We start from the raw sequence: 18575 nt of genomic DNA on the forward strand, positions 1-18575 counted from the left end.
ATGAAAAAAAAATATTTGTAATATATGTATAGCTAAAATTTAATGGAAGAAGACATGGGCAAATAAGTGTCTAAATACAGTATTAGCATCAGCAGAGGATTGTGGTCGCGTGAGTTATAGTTGCCTGCACTAACTATAACGGGGGAATTTCAATGGTTTTTTACGAGTAAAATGTCCAGCTAACTATAACGTGTGTGAAACCTATGGTTTTTTCACTGAATATATATATATATATACGGAAGGATCATTTCAAGGGAAAGCAATTTGCCTGTAATTACGTGTGATACACACGCTTTGCTAATCAGGCCACAATCGCTTTATTAAACTCTGAAGAATTCACAAAGTACAGGATGCACATGAACATTACGATTGCTTCCACTGACTCAGGATTCTAATCATTGTTTACACGGGGTTTCAAAGGGGGTGTCACATTGGCATGGTAACACAGCTGCAGAGCGCTCTGAGTGAGGTGTACAGTGTGTTCGCTGGTTCCATTGATAACGTTCAGTTAAGAGTAATGGTCACATTCTTTCAGCTGTGTAATGCAGGGAAGGCAGATATTGTAATAAAAGAAATCGGGTGAAGCTGAGATGTAAACGGGAGGGCCAACCATCCACCATTTCCCTGCAATGCTGCCTCCTGTCCAGTTACCCACGTAGAGGTACTGTGGGATGTCAATTGCCCTGCATTTTGGTTCCCAGCCACTTTGAACCCTTTAACTCTCATTCCTATACCCCTTAATGATCTGTAAAAGAGGTGTCAATTAGGTCTCTAAGAGGGAGGAGTTTCAGAACTACGGGGCCCTGCAAATCAGCTGCAGTACCCCTATTCAGCTACAGAGACACTAATACAGCCACTGCTCCATACATGAACGAAAACAATGCTAGGGACCAATCCTGGGAGTATGCCCTTGGTGGTTCTTTGCTCTATTAAGCTGTTTCTGAGTGCTCAAGTATTTTTAAATCAGTGGACAGCAGTACGAGGAGAGTCTGATGTGCCTAGGATCTAACTGCTACTTGCTCCCAAGGTTACACATTCATTTACCGTCATATTGCATTTTGGTGACTATGATGTCAGACTGTGCACTCCCTCCCTCCCCCAGGTACTTTTCAGTCCATTTTTTATCTATGCTCTTGCTCACACCATTTACATTAATTCTAAATACTTCCAATCTTGCCAAAAAAGGGAGCAGAGGAATCATTTCAAAAAGTGTTTGCCCAAGATCACACAATTTTGCCAAATACACCATATCTCCTCGATCCACAGTTTTCAAGTAATCCACAACTGATGTGGCAGTGATTTTGCTGGCACACGCATAGAGAATGCCCTTCCCAGGGTATTGTCACTTTGTTATTGGTTCTACCCAACTTTACAATACAGTGTTTACTTCCAGCATGTTTAGATAAAGCAGTAACTCTGAGTTTATATGTCATGTACCCAAATTCCAAGATTAAAACGTAGCCACTGGACCACATCTAGTTATGTTGCCTCTCCAGCCCACTGACTTGCCCACCATGGTAGGGGACCTGTCAATGTTTTTATATTGCGCTGATCAGCCACGCCTGGTCCATTGGGGCTGAGGGGCCACGTCCCTTTACCTTTTGCCCCTCACGAACAGTGTCTGTCTGGCTGAGCAAAGGTCAGCCTTACAGACACTGTTCATTTCAGGTCAGTCAGCCAGGAGCCAGACATGCGCTAAATGTGCAGGCTCCTGGCTGGATGAGCTGAACGTTTCTGGGCTGAGGAAGTCACAGCTCCTGTGGGCGTGACCTCCTCTGGTCAGCAAAGGTCCCTGAGGCCCTACCCTCAGTGACGAGGGGTAGTGTCACTGATTGCCTCGCACCTGAAGCACCCAAGGTCGAGTGTCAATAAGTGACACTTCATCACAGAGTGGGGTGGGGTCAGTAGTCTCACTGACCCCATCCTACTCTGTGATGACGTTGGGACTGCTGCCTTCCCTCGTTGGTTGACCCAAGTCTTCTGGAACCTCTGAGGCATCGCTGCAGGTAAGTGTGTATTTTCTTTTAAATTAATGTTTGGTGCATGCGTACGTGTATGTATGAATGTTTAGTAATAAGTGTTGTGAATGGATGTGTTTGTGTGTGCGTGAGTGTGAGTGTGAATGAATGGCTGTGAGTGTGTCTGTGTATGTATGCATGTGCATGTGTTTGTCCCGTCTGCTCCCCTCCCTCCAAAACGTACCGGCTGCCACTGGCTCTCACTACCTTTTCTTTAGGTCCTCTCGCAGTAGGTGGTTAATATATTTACCACTGGTGTTTCAAGGCTTAAGACTATTTTCATTCCTTTAGGATAATAAAGTTGTTCATTTTCTAAATTTTTCCCTTAAAAGTTGCAATGGCTAGCAGTCAAGGCTTACTTCAGGAAGAAGCAAAGGAATTAAAACTAAAATACAGTATGAACAGTAATCACATTCGATAAGCTCAATCAACTTACACCTTTTAAGATGCCCTCATTTAAACGAGGTGGGATTTAAAATGTGCAATGCAACTCCTAGTTCCTGGCTCCCCAACAAATGTCTTCTGATGTCTTCACATACAAGAGTATCTCTACAAGCTCAAAGTGTCCTGAGAAGCAATAATGGAAATTAGGCCACCCGCAATAAAGGTTGACATTGATCACCACATAAGTGTACTGAACCACATTTACATGGGAAGAAGAACTAGAATGAACACAAATAAAATGTAAGTTGTTATTAAATCCAATTAATAATGAAGTTATTCATACTTGTAAACTATGGAATAGGAAAATAAATGTATACAACTGGGCATATAAGAACATGTACCATTAAATTGTACTAAGACAACAGGAGGTTACAAATGTTAACAACTTCTAAGTCTTAACTTATTGAAAAATGCAATGTATATACAGTAACATACAATTTACAATACAACTGATAAAAACTTGAAACGGAAATGACCCCACTACATTCTCAATCAATTACTTTCATTTATAATTAAGTGAGACCGATTAGCATTTCCAATGCTTGCTAAATAAAGTCAGCAGTAATGTATGTTTACAAAACGTCTTTCAGAAACTAATGTTATCTTGGTAACAAACTAGAGCAAGTGAATGCGTGAGACAGATTAGTGAACAGCAGGTGTCTGTATGACGGGCTAAAGTAAGCAGAAGGCACTTCCCATAGGAAAAATATGCATAACTCAGGAGTACCAAGGTCTTTATGTGAGCAATAGAAAAAGACTAAAAAACAAACTTTAGCTGTTAATTACAAGCTCCAGCACTTTTTATCTAGAGTCTAACAAAAGGACTACTTGATGTGCCATCATCAAAACGTAATTGGAACACTAATGAGAATATAACCAACCATCCCATTCAAGAATTGGCAAACTTTGGAAACAGCATGACGGCTAATGTCTGAAGAAGGCTGATCCAAAGCCAGCAGATGTTTTTATACACTTTTTCTTCTTTTTCTTTTTTTTTACACTTGTCTATTTCTACATATTTAATTTTTGTAGGTTGATATCAGGTCTACCAGATAGGTCAAACTGTCCAAAGCCACATCTTCAAATCAGGGCTGTTGCTGGAGCATGTCAATAATACCATTATAGCATAGACAGAATGAACTATTCTGGCTCTGCCATGCCTTTCTTACATACCAACTGCATTCGAAGAGTGGTCTGAATGAAGTTCAAGATACAATCTCTTACCTACAGGAGTCTTATATATATATGCAGGCTGTCATAATAGAGTGAAATGCATTTTAACTAAACACTGCCTAATCAAGATCCCTAGGACCAAAGGGAAGTAAGGGTATTTCTGAAATGTGTGTAACTCCCAAATATGCCTATGGGCTTTATACAATATTGCAATCACACTTTCATTAGTGGAAGATGTAAGAACATGTGTCTATTCCCGGTCACCTCCTCTAAGTCACTTCTTACTATCTTCACATTTTGAAAGTTGCAATTGATGGCACAGCTGAAGTGGAAATCCCTTTTTAATATATATATATCGGTGTGTGATACAAACAGTGTAGCACCTTCCAACGCACTTTTTTCATATAAAATTGCATTCAAAATAGAATTAATATCTTTTTTTTTTAACCAAAAATCTCTGAATAAGCCTCATGCCTATTGATCTATCAAGGGCCTGTTATCTAATGAGTCAGCATATGAATTAGCAAACAATTAAGAACTTTTCACTTATTTTGATATCCATAATTAGCTTATACAAAAGAACATTAAAGACTTTTTTTCTTATTCGAACTGCTTCATCCAAATATGTGGAAGACTTTCATTCATCGCTGATTTAATTTTCCCCCATCTCATTCATGATTGACATTCCATCTCCCTGATGCCCCCTGATTTATTTAAAGGCACGTTCGAAGTCACAAGTTATTCGACTGGTTACAATGGTCAGTACAATATTATTAGTCACCGCACTGCCACTATACTTGCTGTTTTTTTTTAATACTACTTTTGTTTTTGTGTATGCAGATAATACACCAGCCGCCATTAACGCATTTTACGTAGCAAAACGTATACACGTCTAGTAAAAGTAACTATTTTCACTCTTCGTCATTTACTATAAAAATAACCAGCAATAATTGTCGATTTTCTAATAAGTATCTCTATACTTCATGAATGTGAACTTGTTCATACCAATTTTAGAAGAGAACACGATTTACAAAGTTGTTAGGTTTTTGAACATGTAGTATATGTCAATTAAAAACTTAAAAATAAGCCGTACTCACAACTTTCGATTTCCAGGGTGCAGTTCTGTTCATCTAGAGGATACCTACGTAGATCCATCATGCAGGCAGCAGTTGTAGTGATTCTGAAAGAAAGGTGAAACACAAACGAGTCTTGTGAAAAAGTTAATGAGTTGACTTTGAGTGCATTTGTAGGGAACAAGAAAAGCACCTGCACTGAATACATGGATCGGTTCTGAGCATTTAGAATGGCTGGCACACATGTGTTGCTCTTGTGCCCCTGGGCCCATGTGACCCTGTCTAACCCCACAGGTTTTTGTTAACAATAAGAGAGTGACTTCACCTCACTAATATAAGGCACGTTTTCAGTGTAAAAATGTAGCTTACCCTTGTACTAATTGTAATTATTGGGTTTAAGGCACTTGCAAAGGACATAATTAAATCATCTCTCAACATACAGTTTCAATATGAAGCACTTCCCATACTTTCAACAATCTCAAGCTTCTGTTATAGTAAACTTGATAAACTGGACCACTGGTAGGGAACCAGCCTTTGCAATGCAAGCATTATAACGTAATGTATTTACCATACATCCATTACCATGCAAAGTCTTTACCATGCATTGCTTTTACAACACAAAGCCTTAACCACGGATATGCCTTTGCAATACATCGCAAGGTTTGTAAGGTAAGTGTATGTGCATATATATATGTAGAAACAGTCCCTCTCTGCTCTTCACTTCAGCAGAAATGAAGGTACGGACCTCTCGCCTCCAAAGAAAATGACAAAATCCCACAACAACAAGGAGTGGGTGAAGCAGGTGGTTTAATTCCCCAAGAAATATCAGTAAATCACAGGACCAGTGTCCTCCATGACGCGTTTCGCTCCACGCAGGGAGCTTGATCACATGATGCGTCTCATTGTGATGATGAAATAAATAGAGAGACAATGAACACCAAAATGAAGTGAAAATAGAAAACAGACTAAAAATATCAAACAAATTGAGTCTCATAATGTCCTAAAAAACCTAGTCATACTGGTTTAGAAAGCTATAAAAATCTGATGCAAAAAGCAGATAGTACTGACAATAAAACATAAATATTGTCAAAATTACAAGTAGGTAGCAAACGGGCGGTAGAAAATGAATACATAGTGCACCTATTCCGCCTCTAAAGATACCTATAATGTAAAAAATCTAGCAAATGAAGGACAAGTGACCATACAGAACAACCACATGGTACTTTTAAATTGCATCAAAAAAAGCATATCAGTCAAAATGCAAGGATACGGACATTAAAAAGTGAGACAAAAGAAAAAAGAGACGTAAAATGCATAGAGAGGTAGCTAAATACAGAGGGGTACATGAGGACAATCTAATAATTCAGAATGATAAGTTTGGGCAAAGCAAATGTCTCACTCAAATGCAAATATAAAAGTATACTAAAATACTTATCTTGTCACCAATTTAAAAAGTCAAAAAATCTAGAATCTAAAAAGACATGAGATAAAATTAGTGACAAGAAATAGCCCAAACAGAAAAGGCAAACGACCATAATAGCAGTATTTATACAAAATTTAGCGATATCAGTGCATCGATAAAAACTGTCGGACGTCATAAATAGCTAAAATCTCATAGTAAAAAAATGCATAAAAAATGAACATACTCTATACATGATATTACCCCGATAATAAATAGTCTGTAAAAATCTAAAAACTAAGGTGCTAATGAAGAAACAGTGCAAAATAGTGCTATCTAATAATCATCATAAAAGCAGTAGCAGCAAGTCAAAAAAAGACAGAATCATATGGGAGGAGATTACAAGAAGATAAAATGTGTGTAACTTACTAATAGACAATGTACATAAAAATAGTAATGAACATGAAAAAAGACATGTTCCAGCAATCATAGAAAATTATGCAGATCTTCATTTATGTTTAGGCCATTGGGGACTCTTGTGTCGAGAGCTAGAATAAAATATATATATATACACAAATTTACCGCTTTCTTTGTCAGCTTTCGTCAGCTAAAGCAGGCGCGGACCACAAAGTAAGTGCTTCAGTTATTATTTATTTTTATCGGCCATAGCGCGTTTCGGTCCAGCCGGACCTTGATCACATCATATATATATGTGTGAGTGTGTAAATAATGTTGCCACTAGGTAGTTATAGTTAGAACCAAGTTTCCATAGGAAAAGCGTTTTTTGTTTTGTGCCATAATTTTGGTGCCGTTTGCCGAATCTTTACAAAATATTCCAAATTAGTACACCACTCACTTATGCTGCTGTGTTGAAAGTTACGGAGTGATTCGTCAAGCGAGGGTCGAGAAAAGGGGGGCCCAAAACACAGTTTCCCCATAGGGATTTTGAACACGACTACAGCCCAAACTGCTTATCAGAATTACACCAGATTTGGTAGAAAGGTAGCTTTTGGTCCTGAAAGCGTGCTTTTTGTTTTTTTGGTGTAAATCAATTAAGTAGTTTTTGAGAGATTGAAAGAAAACCAAATTTGAATATCTAGGGAAGCAGACCCTTCGCGGATCCACCCGCAGTGGCTCTATAAATTCACACGCTAAAGCAAGGTTCTGATTCGCTGGCCGCAACTTGACAGAAAAGTTGCAGCCACCATTATATTTGTCCGGCAATGGTTACTGGGGCTGAAACGTAGCATCTAAAATAAATTAAGGGGTCAGGTTAGAGTTTTCCTGAGCCCATTTGTGTGTTATAGATGCGTGAAAAGCATGTACAATCGGCAGCAAAATGCCAGAAAACGTTTAGTTTTTGCCACGCGTAAGATCCACAGATCTGTCACGGGCTCAGCACGGGCCCCCGTGTAAATATGCAACAGATCCTTGGAGCTCTCTGCGGAAAAAAAAAAATATATATATACTCACACACCCACTCTGACACCCATACAGACACTTTCACACCCCTTGTGACAGCAAAACAGATATTCTCTCAACCAGTCACATACCCAGACAGACGCTCTTACACCCACTTTGACACTCAGACAGACATTCCCAAATCCACTCAGATACCCGTACTGACATGCACACATCCACTCACTCACCCAGACAGACACTCTCACACCCACTCTGATGCCCATCCAGACTCTCTCACACTCACTAATACACACAGACACTTTCACACCCACTGTGATGCCCATACTGACACTATCACACCCAATCACACCCAGAGACACTCTCACACCCATTCTGACGCCCATACATTCTCACATTCACTCACATACACAGTCACTCTCACACCCACTCACACACCCAAAGAGATGCTTTCACACTCACTCTGATGCCCATACAAACTCTCTCACACCCACTGACACACACAGACGGACTATGAGGAGCACCTCTTGCTTCGTACTCTTTCTGCAAAACAAAATCAGAAATTTCTCCAAGAAGTACACTTTTTGTGTTGCATATGAAGGACAGCATAGTTTTAAAGCTGTGCCTAAAGTACCTGTCAACATTTGACAGATGCAAACAGCAAAGTTCTCCTAGTGTCTTGCTAGATCTTAGATGAGAATAATAACTAAAAATAAAGTGAACAGGAAAGGAGAAAGAGAAATTGGTATTCTGAAAGAACAGCAATTTTATTAGTCCAGTATGAATGAATGTGTTTGAAATTAAATTTGAGTGTTTGCTTATAGTATGCAATTTGCACGTGTTCAAAAAGTCAGACAGACACTTAAATATCCAGTTACACTCCCACAGAAGCACTTATGTAGCCACCTCTCATATAGCCAGATAGTGACTGCAACACTCAGTCAGATAATCATAAAAACATTCTCACATCCATTTACTCACATATACAGCCAAGTGTGAGTACTTGTTCCTTTTAGAGCCTGGGAGGACATGCACATAATGCAATCTGCACCACAAGAAGAGATTGAAAAGGACTACTTCAGCACTCTTGAAAAGGCAGAATCCGGATTATAGTTGAGCTCAGAACCAGGGCTCCAAAGGGTAGTGGGATTCAGAAGGAGGGAGAAGAGTGGAGAAATGAGTGGGTAAAGTCACCCAGAGTAGAGAGGGGATTCCCCAGATAGAGACTTCTGTGTTGTATACAATGCAGGAAAGACAGTCTCCTCACAAACTCAGTCCCCTTAGGACCTCAAGGACAGACAGGCTGAATGGGAGCTGAGGCCTCAGCTGGCCCAGGTAGGTGCAGAGGAGAGAACGGGTGAGGCTAAGTGAGCCTTGGTGGATAAAAGGTTCTTGCTGGCTGTAGTGTTAAGGATGTGCACTGGAAGGCCAAATAGCTCTTAGAGTCTAACAAAGAAGGTGTGAGCACTACTAGTGTGTCCAGTGCAGAAGAAAGAGTTCATATATTCAGAGACTTGGTGGCTGACTTTAAGGAGGGGTTTGCGAGGGGTTTGCTAAAGACAGGTTATTTCTGTCATAAGAAGTAGCTTTAGTGGTACAGAGGATCTCTTAGTAGGATTCTAGAGATACCTTTGAAGTCATATATGTGGTGAGGGGAGGGACAACATAGTTGTTCTAGATAAGGGAAAGAGTATAAGGTATAGTATTATAACGGAGATCCTTGTCTGTAACTATGAACTAACCCCAGGAAAGTGGAGCTTGAAATTCAGTGTTAGTCAGAAACTGTGTGACTACTACTGGGAGGATTTTGTGGGGTAGTTTTCAAATGTTTGTTAAAAGTGTTGTTGTTTTTTAAGAATGTATTTTTAACAGTTTTATATTTTATCTTTTTTTTTTAAATAGGACTGCGAAGAAGCCATTTGAGGAAGCTTATCTTCAGACACTTATTGGCGTTCTTTTAGCTTGTTCGTCTTATACAATTCAATAGCATCCCCATAATCTCTTTTGAATGTAGCAGATGTATACTGTAATGCTAATAGATTTCTTTTTATCTACTTCTATCCACTTTTTCAAACTGTTCACTTGTACGCAACCTTTCTTCCATCATGCAACTTCCATGTTAGAGAACATTACATCTTAATAGTACACATTATTGTCTTTAACATATCATGTAGCTTTCTTCACCTAATTTATATCCACTAGTTCCTGCCAGTTTTTTTAGTTTTTCTTGGACATATCATTTACTAGAATAACAAGCGGTTCCCCTGAATCTTTCTCTACACTCACAGTTTCAATATAGTGTTTCACATGTAAAGGAAAATAGACACATGTAAAGGAAAATACAAAACTGTACCTTTAAGTCCTTTCAGAAGCTCAGAGGATGATGTGTTTAATGTTAAAGTTTGCTTCTCTGAGAAAGTAATGTAAATGATCCCATTGATATTCTGCATATATCACAGTTAGAGCTAGTGTGCCTAAATATTTTAGTATTTTCAGAGGTAAAGTAAATAGACAGTACTGCAAGTACATGGGTGGGGACCTACTGTATCGTATCAATTTAAACCTGGAAAATCCTACAAATACTACTACACTCTCATTGATACACAGGAGCATGTCTACACTTCCCTTGAACCTCTTCATCGTTTTCTTCTTCTATATTTCTAGGAATCATCTCTTCAATTCCTATGGTGCTACTTGTTGTTGTAAACGTTCAAGTTTCAGTGTGTTTAGGTATTTGTAAATAGTTAAATAAGATATGTTTGCTTCTTAACTGTTTGGTTAAAATTGTATTGTAGTATGTTAAAAAATATACTTGTAAAGTCATAACTATATTCATTATTAGGTTAATGTAAGGGTGACAAGAACACCCACACAGGTACTCAAACATGTACACATTCATTCACACAGGTACAGTAGTTGGGAAAATGGAGCCACATGCGACATGTTTACAGCAGTAGACATGTGGCATTTTGCACAGTGAGTAATCATGTCACTCACATGTTCACAGGCTGCTGGTACGCTGATGACCACAGCTGATGAACGTTCTTCCAAGGGTGCTCTAGTGGTGGAATATTCTGCTACACTACACTTCTTGTGCATGATTCAGTTGTACACCCTTTCATGAATCAGTTTTAAGTGCTTACAATTGGAACTTTTCCCATGTGAATACTTCTTGAAAGCGCTGATGGGTAACTGTATGCCACAAATATTACACTGAACATATTTAGCTGTTACCTTCTTTTCCCCAGAAGTTATAGTAAAGTAGTTCCAAACAGCGCTTTCTTTTGTGGTGTTGTAGAGATATATATGCATGTGTTTGAAAGGATTGTGTAGAAAACTATATTTGTGAATAGTTCATAATGGTAAAAAAATAACTAAATATGTTGTGTTATGTTTTTTTATTTATTTGGAATGAGTGCAATTCACAGTGTTCCTTAATTAACAATTAGATAGTGTGCAGATTTTCTTTTGTGCAATCTTTAAGATTTTTTTTTCCCCACTGTTCTATGCTGTCTTATTAAAAAATACATCAATTGCAGTGTATGAGTGAAGCAGCTGAGAACAGTAAAAAAAGAACATTGAAATGCTTATTCATATTAACATAGAGATTTACAGTATGAGAAATGTCTAGTTATTTGCTAGAGCTACGTCTTTATGCCGTGTTGAAACTGTAAGTTACTTTTGCAAACCTATTAATTGTAAAACTAATAAATATTTCAGTTTTTCTCTTTTTATGCAGATCAATGACACCATATATTGGGGTAATGTACTTTACTAATTAAACTTTGCTGTGTTGTTCCAAATTTTTACATTTTGAGGATACACCGCCAAGGACAGATTATGACAGTTACTAACACACCTTGACAGACATCAGTACAGCAACTCACACAACCAGCTACACACGGACAGAGGTACTAACAGACACAGGTTCACACTGATAGAGTCACTGACACACCTAAAGACACATTGATACAGTCACTAACACACCCAACAACACACTGATACAGCCATTGACACATCCAACCAAACACCAATGCATCCAATAACATACCCAGTCATAGACTGATGTTCACACTGATACACTCAGGGACATAGTAATGCCGACACTGACACAACCTGGCATACACCACTGCAGACATTAAGACATGCAGGCAAACATTAATGCATTGAATAACACACCAAGGCATACACTGATGCATACAGTGACATACACAGGGACATAGCAATACAGACACTGACACACCGAGCCATACAGCATTGTAGACACTGACACAGCGCGCCAAAAATGAAAGCACTCAATAACTCACGTAGACATACACTTATGCATACACTGACACACCAAGGGACATACTACTGCAAACAATGACAACCCTAGACAAACAGCAATTCAGGCACTGACGCACCCAACTAAATAGTAATGCACATACTGACATATGCAGGCACACACTGAACTGATGCAGACACTGACACACCCAGGGGTTTTTCTGGGCACACACTAACACTCCCAGGGAAACTGTAATGCAGATACTGACACAGCAGACAAACACAAATGCATCCAATAACACACACAGGCTTACACCAACGGATACACTGAGGCACCCAGAGACATACCTATGGACACACTGACAAACCCAGGCAAACAGCAATGCAGACACTCATACACCCAGCCAAACAGTAATGCATCCAGTAACACACTCAGGCTCATACTGATGCATCCACACACAGGGACTCACTAATGCATACACATACGCAGACACATACTAGGCATACACTCATGCACATAATGATAAAACCACTGTCACACAGATACACTCCCTGACACATTAAAAACACAGTTAGCTCTTTGTTTGAGTAGATGGTGGATCTAACAAGAAAAAAATGTTTCTAGAAGTTTTTTTAACTGTTTCTTAATTGTTTTCTTGTTTTTTTAACAAAAAGATAGGAAGGCTAGGTAAAAGGTAAGGATGGGGAAATGCAAAGAAGTAACTAGCTTCACTCCTCTGCAAACATGTTGTAGTCTTTGAATGTAAAACAAAACAACAACAAAAACTAATGGTGATGCTTCTGCACTGTAACCAAGAATGTACCCACAGAAGACATTTGTACAGCAACCGCATGTGGCATTTTGTGAAGTGAGTAACCACGTCGATTAATTCCTCAAAGGCAGCTGGTATTGTAGGGAGTGCAGCTGAAGATGGTTTTCCAAAGGCTGCTGTAGAAGTCGGCTGTCCTGTTTCACATGCTTCCTCTCGCATCATCTGGCTGTGGCAAGGCTGGCCTTTAAAAACACCTCTTTGCAACATAAAACTTATAATGCTTAATTTCAGTTTGGGAGCAGCTAGAAAAATGATTCAAGGACTCATTTTAATGGTAATTTCCCATTCAACTTCATGGTAAGGTCGGATTTGATATTACTATGGCGAAGACACATTGAGGAAAGTTACCTCTTTTCTGCCAGTGTCCAAGCTTCAACTGTCACACAACTACTGACTACTACGAAAGTAGGGACATTCACCGAGACTGACACCAAGCCACATTGCACCAACGTGTAGGCCTTCCTTGGAATGGACTTCAGACTTTGGCCACTTAGAGCTTTCCCTGCCTTTATCAATTTCTGCACTGGGACCCGCTCTCCAGTACCCCACCATCTTTGAGGCCCACTTTGGATCCAACTTGCAGCATGCCCTGCTGAAGACTTATTGACGACCACCTTTTCTCTAGAACGCTTTCTAAGTCAGAAGGTGAGCATCCCATCAAGATGAACCTGGTCCCTGTATCTGAATGCCAATCCTTCATGGTTGGACTTAATTTGTTTTTCATTTTTTTTAAATAAATCTTATTATTAAAGCAGGATACATATCATAATAGTATAGCAAGTCTCAAACAGATTGATAAGTCAGTAATGATCTTCTAGGTCCCCCCCCATTCCAGCCCCATTCTTTCATTCAGCTATGCTGTCTCTTGCTCCTGGTCCTGTCGAGTGATCAGACTTCACAGCATTCCTCGATATTCATTCCATTTCCCCCAAATCTTTGTCCATTTGTGTGGGCATCCCCTGCTCTCAAAGACCACCCTTTCCGCATGCATACACCAGTCAAAATCCGTTTTCCATTCAGTCAAAGTCGGGACGCCTATTGCTCACCACTTCCTCGCAATCTTACGTTTTGCAATCATGAATCCTAGTGTTACCCACAAGCGCTCAGTATTTGTGAGGTCTGAGTCTCCCCAAATATTTAGATGCCATCTCGGAGATTTGTTCTCTACTTTATAAACTTTCCCCATGGTTGTTAGTATTGCTGTCAAGTATTGTTGGAGTGGTGGGCACTCCCACAGCAGGTTGAAGAAGGTAACCTCCTGTCTACACCCTCTAGGGTATAGTGGCAAGGTAGGCATCCCCATTTTTACCTGGGTGGTACATGCATAGTAGGCTCTATGTAGGATCTTGAGCTGTACTAGTCTGAAGCGCAAGCGAATGGCCACCTCCCTGGAGGAGGCCATAGCCTTCACCCATTCCTCATCGGCTAGGGCACCCAGGTCTCCCTCCAATGGGTTCTGAAGCGCCGTCCAGGGGTCCAGAAAATTGTTTATGAGTTTGCAGTATACCAGCAAAGTCGCTTTTGTATTTAAGTAATCATCCAGTAGTCTATCCTCAAGTGGAAAAGCCTCTGGCAGTACCATTCCGGATGGGTATTGTTGCCGTCAGTGCATGGGTAATTTGGAGATACCTAAAGGTTTCAGATTGCAGCATCTGGTATTCCTTCTGTAGGGCCAAGAAGGTCTTGCTACCCCCCACCCAAAGATCACCCACCCTAGAGATCCTGATTGTGTCCCATCTATCAAAATCTGCTTGATGTGTCAACAGAACTAGCCACTTCGCGTCCCACAGTGGAGTCATCAAAGTGAGTATGTTGTCCCAGCCTAGGGCCCTGGTTCCCTCCTTCCAGATTCGGAGTGTAGTTGAAGTCGGGTGTGGAAGGAATCCACAGCTCCTCCCCTGTATGGTGCCCTAAGATATCCACCTGGTTGGATATTATGATGGTCCATCCGATATGCCTGCTCATTCTGGGGTTTGTGTACCCAGTGATTGATTACTGTGAGTTGGGTTACCCAGTAATAGCTTCGGAGGGAAGGGAGTGCTATACCTCCGTCGTACCATCCCCTGGTCAGCTTTGCTAGGGAGATCCCCAATGCCCGCAGTCCCACAACAACGTTCGTACTGCTGCATCTATTTCCTGGAAATACTGTGAGGGCACAGGATAAAGCATGTTATGGAGCACATAGAGGAACCTGGCCAGTGCCATCATTTTAAAAAGTGCCGCTCTGCCCAAAAGGGACAGTGGCAACGAGCGCCAGTGTTGAATATCACTCTTCAGGCAGTTCAATGGAGGAGCCAAATTTTGTTCATAAAAACTTGTGGGGTCTCTAGTAATGTATATTCCCAAGTATCGGAACCCATTTGTATTTATTTGGAGTTGACACTTACTGGGGAGTGTGGACTGACTCCCGGCTAGGACGTATATCACCTATTTTCCCCAGTTGATTTTGTATCCCGAGTACTTCCGGAATAGGTCAAAAATATTCAGCATCCTGTGGATCGTGACATGAGGGTTCGCCACATACATGAGTATATCGTCTTCGTGTAGGGAAATTATATCTTCCCACTCTGGTGTCCACTTTAGTCCATGGATCATAGGGTCTCCCCGAATCCACGTAGCCAATGGCTCTAGGACCAACACGAACAACAGAGGGGACAGTGGGCATCCCTGCCTCATTACCCTCCGGAGCTCAAACACTCTGAATATATTTCCATTCACCGAGACCCGTGCCAACGTCTCTGAATACAAGAGTTTAATCCATTATAGAAATTCCAGCCCAAGGCCCAGTCTCTCTAATACTGCATATAAAAACGGCCACTCCACCGTGTCGAATGCCATACGGGCATTTAGCGACACCACTAACGCATCCTCCTCTATGGTTGCAGCTCTACCTATCACCCCATGTAGCCGTCTAAGATTAAGGGCTGTATTGCGTCTTGGCATGAAGCCCGACTGGTCAGGGTGGACCAATGAGTGTATCACTGGGATCAAGCGACTTGCCAGAAATTTAGTCAAGATTTTCAGCTCAGCGTTCAAAACAGAGATCGGCCTGTACGAGCCACATTTACTACCCATCTTTGGAATCACTGTGATGCTAGCTATTCGTTGATCCCTGGGAAGTATCCTGTTATTATAGCTTTCGTTAAACACATTATGCAATGGGGTAGCACTTTGGGTGTCATTATTTTGTATAATTCAATTGGCAGACCATTGGGGCTGCTAGCTTTGCCTGATCTAAGATCTCTCATCGCCTTGGCTATCTCAGACTCTGTCAAGTCCTGCTCCAAGAGGTCCCTATCCTCCGATCCAAGGCATGGCACCTGGAGCGTAGCCAGCAGCTCCTGCGATTCAATGTCCGTGGTGTAGGACCCTGAGGCATAGAGTTGCTCATAATAGTCCGCAAACGTGTCAGCAATTTGGCTCCCTCCCGAACAATAGTTCCATCACCTGTCCTCACTACTTGTACCCATCTGGAGGCCTCTAGCCACGCCAGCAGCTTGCCCGCTCTGTCCCCCACCTCATAGAGGTTTTGTTGCATCGCCCGATATCTGGCTTTTGCTGCCTCTTCAGGTATCGCCTTGAACTCAGCCTTTTTTAGCACCAAATGGTGTCTCACCCCGGTGTAATTGTCGGTAATCAGGAGAGCTCCAGAGCTTGTATGTCCCGTTCTATTGTGTCTAAATGTAAGCGTTTGCATTTTTTTTCACCCGCCTTTAAAGAGATGCTCTGACCCCTGATTCCTGCTTTATATGCCTCCCAGAGGATGCAAGCTGAGTTTACTGTTCCTTTATTTTCGGCAATATACTGATCTGTTCCTTCTTGGATCTTAGACCTAATAAGAGGGATTTGAAAGTACCAGGGATTAATCATACCCAGTTTGCTTGCAGTGGTTCTACAATTTCATAATGGACGCAGGCTGGAGAGTGGTCTGAGATCCCACGGGCCAAATAATAAGCCTCTCTAAAGGGAGGGGTTGCCTGTTGGGCCAAGGTGAAGAAATAATCAATACATGACAAACTTCCATGGGTGCCCGAGAGATATGTATATGGTCATGAGTTGAGGTTGAGACCTCTCAGAATGTCTTGTCACCCTTGGCAGACAAGAAGTCATTCAATGCTGTGCCGCCTGATCTTGTGGTCATGGCGGTAATCGATCAAGCGTCGGGAACAATGCTGCGTTACAATCACCCACAATCACGACCTCACCCTCTGGGAGATTCAAGAGGAGAGTCCCTAATTCCGGTAAAACCAGGGACTGTGGTCTGGGAGGAATGTACGTTGATATTATATTGAAGAAATGGCCCTCCCAACCACCAGAGACCGCCACCAGTCGTCCCTGCGGGTCATGTGTAACTTTTGGATGCATAAAGGGAAAGGAAGTGCGCATCAAAATATTGACTACTCTAGAGCCTCTTGTATATCCAGAGTGTGCAATTAATTTATAGCCACATCTATTGAGTGTACCATAGTGCGTTACCTGGATATGCGTTTTTTTACAGGAGGACTACCTCCCTTGCGTGCCTTTTCAAGTATTGGAGGACTATCCCCCTCTTTATTGTGTCCTACAGCCCATTTACATTCCAGGGAAGTATTTGAACCCTTTATTCTTACCCAGGAGAACAATGGCACCTGCCCTTCACAACCTGACTGAGGGCATGGAATCATTCTGGTCAATTCTGAAAGCATTCATGGGTGTGTGGTCGGTCTGGAACAACCTAAGGATATAGGGACAGCCAGATCTGTGGGGTGGTGAACCAGGCAGCAAGTCATCGGTCCTTGTCCGTTATTGAAACAGTTGTCGTGGATGGCAATACTTGTCCCATCCTTTTCCCACACTTATCCCCCCTCCCTGCCTCCCTACACTACGGGATTTAAACTTCCAGCCACCCCAATTATGCAGAGCGCTTTCAATCCCCGAACACGTTTTAAACATTTGGGGAGTGAGAGCCGCAGCCCCAACCATTCGCCACCCCACCAACTTAAAATTATTTCTTCACTGCCAAACTGTGTTGAAATCCAGCCTGATGTCCACTCATTTCAGAGTTCTCTTGGCTGCTTCACAATAGTAGTTTTCTCTGGAAACTTCGATACAAGTGGGTGTCAGGGGTGTCTCCACCAGGTTATATATTATACTGTCCTTTCTAATTTCTCACACTTATTGGAACCCTGGCATCGTTCATAAAGGGCGATCGATCCTTAAACGTTCCTGCCTCCCCATTTGATCCACAGAGGCGTCTCCTGGTGGTCCTCCTCTGTACGGCCCCATTTTCTCTGTCATCCTTCTTGCTGTAGCCCCTCCCCAGCCGTCTGTTCACCATCCTTCCAGCCAGGACCAGGCTTCCTCCAGAGTTTCAAAGAATCAAGTTTTGTTATCGGCCGCAACCCTCAGTCTGGCCGGGAAGATCATTTTGTATTTCAGTTCTTTTTCCCTTAGAGTTTTCTTCACCTCTAAGAACGAGCATCTCACTCTTTGAAGTCAGAGGGTAAAGACCAGAAAGAACGTGATCGTACTGCTTTCCCATTTCACCGGGGGTGCAGTGTGAGCCGCCTGCTGGATAACGTCCCTATCTCTAAAGTTAAAAATTCAGGCTATAATTGGACATGGGGTATTTCCCGGACTTAGTGCCGCTCCCGGCACCCAATGAACACGCTCCACCGAGACATATTTCGACAAGATTTTGGGTTGGAGATGTTGAAGGATCAGTTCTTCCACAAACAGGTCGACTGCTGAGCCCTCCGCTCTCTTTGGGACACCAAGAATGGGATGTTATTTTGCCTAGAACGGCCCTCGGCGTCTTCCATTCTATTTTCTAACACTTGTGTCAGCTCTTTCAATTCCCCAACTTGGATTCAGAGAGCTTTAGTCTCAGTTTGGAGCGCAGCGATGGAATCTTCATTTTCTTTGACCCACGCCCGATGTTTCGCATGATCAGCTTATATCAAGGTCACCTACG

General features: G+C 41.6%; 1 protein-coding gene across 1 annotated transcript in view; it reads right to left on the reverse strand.

The window, feature by feature from the left end:
• The window catches only part of LOC146862834 (gamma-aminobutyric acid receptor subunit beta-1-like), a 443957-nt gene that overhangs the window by 422260 nt on the left and 3122 nt on the right, over positions 1–18575 (reverse strand). The window contains exon 2 of the mRNA XM_085642158.1: positions 4733–4815. Within this exon, the coding sequence (XP_085498284.1) occupies positions 4733–4793 (61 nt within the window). The 5' untranslated portion in view covers positions 4794–4815. The remainder of the gene's footprint in view (positions 1–4732; positions 4816–18575) is intronic.

This window comes from Triturus cristatus, chromosome 2_2 (assembly GCF_964204655.1).
Source record: "Triturus cristatus chromosome 2_2, aTriCri1.1, whole genome shotgun sequence".
Lineage (NCBI taxonomy): Eukaryota > Metazoa > Chordata > Amphibia > Caudata > Salamandridae > Triturus > Triturus cristatus.